General features: G+C 43.3%; 1 protein-coding gene across 1 annotated transcript in view; it reads left to right on the top strand.

The window, feature by feature from the left end:
- Positions 1 to 7809, top strand: part of LOC108571954 (regulating synaptic membrane exocytosis protein 2-like) — a 92103-nt gene that overhangs the window by 61386 nt on the left and 22908 nt on the right. The window contains exons 14-17 of the mRNA XM_017934111.1: positions 4376 to 4514; positions 5300 to 5459; positions 5546 to 5731; positions 6155 to 6353. Coding sequence (XP_017789600.1) covers positions 4376 to 4514; positions 5300 to 5459; positions 5546 to 5731; positions 6155 to 6353 — 684 coding nt within the window. The remainder of the gene's footprint in view (positions 1 to 4375; positions 4515 to 5299; positions 5460 to 5545; positions 5732 to 6154; positions 6354 to 7809) is intronic.

Raw genomic sequence — 7809 nt, 5'->3', positions numbered from 1 at the left:
CTGCTCCCGCTGCTGCTGCTGCCGTTGCTGCTGTTACCGGAGCAAAAGTTACTCGTTTTACGAGGATCATCTCGACGACAAGAAAAGTTTCCCCCGGTTGCTTTCTCGAGCTCGCCTCTCAATCTTTCATCGCGGAGGAGAGAGAAGCGGCCGAGCGATCGTTTCCTCGAGGTCGCGACGTCGAGGAATCTGTAGAAACGAATCGGAACGGCGTGTGCTTCATTAATCCACGCTGGCCTCAATCTGCGTGACGCTGACCAATTTTTTTCCCCCCCGCCATCCTTTTACTCACTCTACCTTTCTCTCTCTCACTCTCTATCTATCTGTCTATCTGTCTCTCTGTCTTTCTCTCTTTCTGGTACGACTGGTTTCATCAACTGTTTAGAGCTGACGATGATGAAACCAACGGGTGGAGTGTTGAGCGGCGTTGCAAAATAATGTAAAAAGCGCGCGACCGAGAGATAATAATTGAAACATCCGGCGACACGCCAAACGGGGGGGTTGAACAGATATTTAATAACCTTCAATATCGCCTAACAGGATTATTCGAAGGGGTTTCACTGGTTACATTAATAAATCCATCGTCGGTCGAGTCGGCGGCCGCGACGTGTCGTAAGAGCCAGATTACTCTCTTTTCTTTCACTCGGCCACGATAGTTGTTTCAGTGCGTTCTCGCGGGGCACGTGTTCGTATTTTCGTATATACAGGGTGGGCTGTGCAGGAATCTTCATTTAATCGGACATTGAGCTTCGTATGAAAAAATCATTTTGCAAAACGCTTTTCACCTATCTTTTCGTGTAGATTCCTCGAGCAGAAACACCCCGTGTATACAGGTACGCAGGGTGTTTTAAACGTTTGATGCAGCAGCGTATTGAAGAGGCGAAGTGAATGAAGAAAATTCCTATGCAACCATGTCTGAAAATGACATTCTTTTCAATTTTTAATAATTGACAATGATGACAGTAATTTTCTTACGAGTCAGTAACAATACCGATCTATGAAGCATCGTTTGTTCTAGCTCTTTAATACATTTTTCCCATCTATTTGATCTTTCGAATAGGCCGTAAGAATTTCGTACCAAGCAATTGAAACACCCTGTATAAAAAGACCGCGAAAGACGAACATCTGTGGATAATCAGTAATTTTTGCGTTGGCTATAGCCAGCCATCCCGTCGATCGATTTCCTTTGTTATTTATCTTTGTTCTGTTGTTTATTTTTTAGGTTTCATAATATGCCGTCAAATTATAAGCGGTACGGCCATTACAAGTTATATCTTCTCCTCTCTCTCTCTCTCTCTCTCTCTCTCTCTCTCTCTCTCTCTCTCTCTCTCTCTGTCTTTCACGGACCACGCAGTGTCACACACGTTTTGTTGCATCCCTCACCGCTAGGTTTCTTTGGTTAGAGATCAGGCGCAGCTCGTCAGTTGATGATAAGAGCGAGTGGAGACACGTGTTCTGTGTGTAGAGAGACGAAGGGACGCATTCTGACGCGATCTTTCGTTATTAGAGAGTAATAATTGTAGGAACGGTACGAGGAAAGAAGCATGAAAGATGCGTAGGTAGCGTCGGAACTTCCTAGCCTAAGAATAACTTCAATCTCTCACGGTCTAATCTTTCATCTCGATTCTCTAGCGTTCGCGAGTGGATTCATTTATAGCGTCCCTTTATACCGGACAATTTTAACTCAACTCCGGTTGATTTTTACCCTAAAAAAAAAAAAAAACACTCGGCACTCGAATTTTCAGGAAACAATTCCTCCCTCGAATTCGAACCAACTGTTTTTTCCCCTCATTTTTCCGTCGAAAGCAAAGTTGAAGAAAAATGAAAAGAAGAAAAAGGTGCTCGAGAATTTCCAGCGTACGTTAGGTTAGGAACTGATGACGTTGCTTACGTATGTACAGCAAACGTTCGTCGAACGTATTTGCCCTACGAAAAACAAAAAAGAAAAAGGGACGGCTAACGAGAGTTTCGCGTCATTATTGACGAGAAACGACGGGAAGAACGGTTCTAGTAATTCACCGTTTACACTCTTGACGCACTCGAACGTGATCGCGTGCAATCGTGGCAACAAGAGGGTGGTCTGGAGAAATCTTCGCAAGAATAACCTCGCTTTTTATTCTCCTCCTTATCGAGGCTAACCTTGCACCGAAATAATATTCGACTCTACTCCATCCTCTTTTCCCTTCTATCCGGTATATACAACAATTCACACGGGGATAGCTCGTTAAAGCGACCATAACTGATACGTCTCGCAGACATATTCGAGTTGCTCCCTCGCGTGTCGAGCTTCCATATATATGTATATATACACATACATACACACGCAGCAGCTCGACTTTCCATATTAATCGCGCAGCAAATTCGAGGCTGTTCCAACTCGATCTCCACCCTCCTGGTGTCTCTCAACTTGCACGTGGCTCGTTTCTGTCGCATGTGCACCGATTGACGAAACGAACCGAATGAAAGAGAAAATTAGTCTAACTCCACACAAGAGAGGGAAACCTCGTTTCTCGTCTAAAACAGCATACATATGTATATATAAATGTATATACATATGTATATATAGACCACTAAACCAGTATGAAAGATAAAGATTGAATTGAAAAAAAAAGCAGATAAATAAGCGCAAGAAGATGTAGTTTGGGCGCAGAGATTCAGTAGGTCACCGATCATGTAGGCACACGTAGGCGTGAATCATGTTCATCGCTTCTTGCAACTCCCCACACTCGTTTATTAATACGAGATAATCTTAGATATGCGCGAGGACATGGCTTTATAGTATTACGCTTAGTGCATTACGCGATGCATCGGCCGGGGTGGCTCCAATTTCTTTTCTTTCTCTTCTCTCCTACATAGAAAGATATTTTCCAAATACAACCTTTTTCACAGCTTTCAAACTAGTCTCTTCTTTTTTTCTTTTTTTTTTCTTCTTTTTTCTATCTCTTTGGCAACGTCAAGTTACTTCGCCAATGGGGAACCGGTTGATTTATACATATTTTTGTTAATATTTATCGGTGTATGCACGCGCGTCTTCCGTTGCCAGGAACAGAAAAAAAAAGAAGGATCACTGTCAGATGGTACGGTTCTCTTTTTTTCTTTTTTTTTTTTCAAATGACCAAATATTCGCGCCATGGCGATCAATCTCTCTCACTCTTTTACTCTTTACCTCTCTGTCTCTCTCTCTCTCTCTCTCTCTCTTTCTGTCTCTTTCTCTCTGTCTATCCATCTGTCTATCTATCTATCTCCAGAAGTTCCATCGTTTTGTACGCATTTGGCTCGCTGGATCGACTACCATTGTTTACAGCCAAGCGAAAAATATTCCCCCTTTAGCTACGTGCAGCTTCTTGGCAACGGAAACCGTCGTCGTCCTTTCCATTGCGGAGGACACCACGGAGAAAAAAGTACGGTCCAACCTCTGTGTCCGGCTTCATTGGCAAGTAAACTCTCGCGAGAGATAGCTTCTCGCTAGGCAGTGGATATGCACTTGCAATTTTTGCAGATCGACCAGTTCTCTCTGTTTGGTACCCGACGGAACGAGGTAACGAGCATTTGCTGCCGTTTGGATATAATCCACTCGCTATATCCCCGCGAGCTCAGAACCAACAACGATAGAAACCGTATTTTCTTTCGAAGTTGTACTCGCTTGGACTGATCGTTGAAATTGCACCGCTTGTTGTTCTATCCAAACCGATAATTAGCCCGTTAACCAGTCGCAACGACAGAGGAAATCATTCCGTTCAGGAGGGTGAATAGTTTAGCCTTCCACTCTGTCTATTGTGTCTTCTACGTAGGACGTGTAAATATTTGAGAAGGGAAGCTTGGAGTACTTTGACCATCGACCAACGATCGTGTGGTCCGACAGCGTAGATACAAAATTGTACACACTAGGTGCCCAGACTGAACGATACAGCGATACTTTTTACCTATAGAATATTTCATAGAATATATCAACCGGAAGGAAAAAGAATCTCTCTCTCTCTTCCTTCGTATCGAGAGATGAGGCACCGCTAGTCTGTACAATGTTTGCGACCCTGCTTTTGAAAACACTCTGTATACTATTACTATCTGCCAAAGTAGTTCTTTTGGGTCGTCAGAGAGTGACCGCCGCGGTGCAACGCGCAGCGTAGAGAATGCATATTTGATAAGAGCATCGCCAATGAGAACCAGCCTGGCCGCATGCACTCTGTAATATAGCGCGAGAGATCACAGCACTCGCCTTTACATTCTCTTTTTTTTTTCGTTCTCCCCCTCGCCCATACGTTTCTTTTCTTTTACGTTTTCGTTTTCTTTTACTTTAACTCGCGTAACGACGCTGACACGACGATCACTAATCGGAGCAAAAAATGAACGCATGCCGGAGCAGCCACTATTCTAGCCCTCCGCCGGAAAGGGAGCTCTGCATGGACGGGGAACACAGAAGCAGGAGGGACATGCCGTCCCAGGGCCGTAAACGTGCCGCCCTCATGATACGGGATCTGCCTTCGTCTATTTCCGGTTACCAGACCTACCGCAAGGTGAGCCATTTTCTCTCTGCTTTTCTCGGTATCGAGAATTTAGACGAGCGACAGAATATACATATTCGAAGAGTTAATTAGGTATTTCGACTGGACGACCGAAGCTCGGTTACTGAAATCCGAATATATTAGGCAAGTTTTACCGCATCGATTCGCTATGCTTGTTTTCACCGCGTTTTCACGAGAACTCAACGATCGTTCGCGGAAGGGGTGTTACACCGTAAAGGGGAGATTTTGCGAGTCGTCGAACTAAAGTATTTTCGAAGAATTAATCTGTGCTTCGATAACGATTTTCATTCCGTGAAATGTTTCGCGCGGGCGTGACTCGAGCTGTGGATGACGATTCAGTTCGGAGAAGTTTCCCTTGACGGACTCTTGGAAAATAATTGATACCGGGAATACTGCGAGAATTCTACCGGGTCTGTTCGAATCAAACAAGTTTCTTAGACCTAACTGCACTCTTTCGAATAACAGAGAGACATACTTTCGTGAAAGAGTTTAAAAAAATTAATTACAATTCTTCTTCCTTCTAATATTCAGGACGTGAGCCTAACAGCTCACAATTGTACATATAATTTTTGAGGAATTTTTAAAGTGAAAATTAAACGTCCTAGATTCAACTGACAATCTATTAAAATTAATCAACAAGATTCCATTGTAACAGCCTGGTAGTGGTAGGAGAATAAACGAATTCCATCGGACTTTTTAGCACGCGTTCGCGTTATCGATTAATTCTCGCCCATGGAACACCGGACAGCTTCAGTTAAATTTCTCTAATCCCTCAGGACGATATTCATCGAGGAATGATGAGCCACAGGTCGCACAGTGCTGCACCGATGGACTCTCCTAGCTTCCGGTACCGTCGCAGGTCTCAAAGTCCCACCGGTCATCGATCTCTGTCTCCGCCGGAACATAGATCCATGCCCTATTCGGATGGCTATGTGCCACCCAGGTAAAACCTATCGCTTATCATCTTTACAATACGAAATCGAAAAGAGGGATATATCAATTCTCTGCGATCGTCTTTCTTTATACTTGCAGATTTAGTTCGAGGTCAGCGACGGCCACACCTACAGGAAGCCCGAAGAAGAGACAGTTACCTCTGATCCCGGTAGCAATGAAAGATAGGGTTGTGCTGGATCACGAGGAACGAGCGAGATTTATGAGACACCGCAGTAGACAAATGCACACGACGTATAGAAGTACGGGCACGGGAGGTGAGTGCACTTGTCTTTTGTTTTAAGGAGAGAGGGCTTGGGCGAAAAGAGGGGAGGGGGGGGATTATTAATTCGAAAGTTTTGGAATTTCCTCGCGTGATATGAGAGGAGGGAGCAACGATGAAAGTTCGCGAAAATTGACCCGGTTTTTCGAATTTTCGGGACATTGCACGAGTGTATGAAGCTGCGAGGAACTATGCAGCAGAGGCTGTGCGTAAAATTAGGCGTAATTTGGAAACGAGGTTGTCAGAACTATTTTTATTGTTCTCGAGGATATACTCGTGGCTCGTGGTGGCTCGATGAAAGTAGGAAGTAGGTACCGTATTTAAAATGGATCTACGCGTTTTTCGTATAAATTTCCGTAAGTCAGACAGGTCACTACGAAACGAATCCTCAAAGTGGGTGGTTTTTCGTATATTTCAGGTTGGGAGAAACACAACAGTGGTCTGTCGGATTCGGATCTACCTTCGATATCGAACGCTTATCAAATGCACAGAACTCGAAGTCCTGACAAAGATGTACTTGGTGATCCTGGTGACTCCGATATGGAGAGTGTAGGCTCCGTGACGAGCAGTGCCTTCAGTACGCAATCGGAACGACCACGAGTCTCCAGAGGACTAATGTGAGTATAGTTCGATGTCAATTTATTCTGTACTATATATTTATTCGAGTCGATGACCTTGCATTTTTTAAAAAGTCAGTGTACAAAGCAAAACAAGTTTCCATAGAGAAGAAAGTATCCCTTTAGAGGAGACAGCCATCCATTGTACCATTTTTACGTGACATTCGGGTGATTCGTGTTACCATCTCTCCCCTTTCCTCTGTCTCTCCCTTCTTTTTTCACCAATCTGTTCAAAAAGATCCACGACACGTCGAATGGAATGGATATTATTCGTTTGGTCGCCTTGAAAGTAATCCCTATTGCTTGCAATACGCACAATTCGCGAGAAATTTCAGTCTTGGAAACAAAAAAAATTGCACGATTCTTAACGTTTGACAAAATAGAAATCTGAGTCACTGTGTAAAGATTGTTTCCCCAAAAGTCCAGTCTTTATCGCAAACGTCTTATGGTAACCCAAGTGGTGTTAATTATCGCCTGTTTGACCAATCACTAAAACTTCTTCGCGCGCCACATTAGGATAATGGAAAACACGTTTATCCTGGACCTTATCGAACAGACTCTTTCTACCAATCTCATTATCATCCTCCGTTCGTTCGGAATAGCTTAATCCTCCTTTCTCGTTACCTTTCCGACGCAAAACGGATACAATTCTATTGTTGCTCGTCGATGGACCATGTACCACCGTGCACAGAATGGAACATTTGATGGCTTACCTTCTCATCAGCGATAATCCCTGAATTAAATGGACATTGCCGAATGAAATGACACCCCAGTAGCTGCACTATCTCATCTCTTCCCCCGCCTGCTTGTTAGGTATCCCCGACAAAAAAAAAATATCAACGATCCTTCTCGCGCTCTCTTCGAGGATTCTTACTGTTTTTTCTCTTTTAGTTGGCTAGTTACATGCACCTCCTATGCACCGTGTCAATGTCCATTTAATATCGTCCCATTCTAATGAAAAGCAGGGATTAGTGCGTGGCGTTGGTCGAACGGTGGCTAGGCGTACCTATGTACCATTGATACACGTCACAGATTACATATACATACATGCGCATGTATATGTATATATGTTTGCGTGCAAATCACTGAAGAGAAATCGTAATCGTCGCACGTCCTATACAAAAAAAAAAAACCTGCATTTTTCTTGTTATGTTCGGCGAGTGACAAATGCAAACCAAAATTGCTTATACCAAAAATGAAACCGATCCAAAAAAAAAAAAGAAAGAAAAACAGCTAAAAGCATCTAACGAACCAAAAAAAAAAAGCTAACCGGGAGAGTAACGATTAAAACGAGGCATGACGAAAAATCTAGATACCGGAAAAATTGTATAGACCAAGAAGAAGACAGAGAAAAACGCGTTCGATCGATCGCGAACGTGCGAGTAGAGTCAATTTTTTTCTTCCATTGTTCTATAATTCTTGATAAAAGATAAAAGTTTCATACATACATACAATA

Source organism: Habropoda laboriosa, unplaced genomic scaffold, assembly GCF_001263275.1.
Source record: "Habropoda laboriosa isolate 0110345459 unplaced genomic scaffold, ASM126327v1 scaffold67, whole genome shotgun sequence".
Taxonomy (NCBI): domain Eukaryota; kingdom Metazoa; phylum Arthropoda; class Insecta; order Hymenoptera; family Apidae; genus Habropoda; species Habropoda laboriosa.
This window is presented reverse-complemented; position numbering and strand designations above follow the sequence as displayed.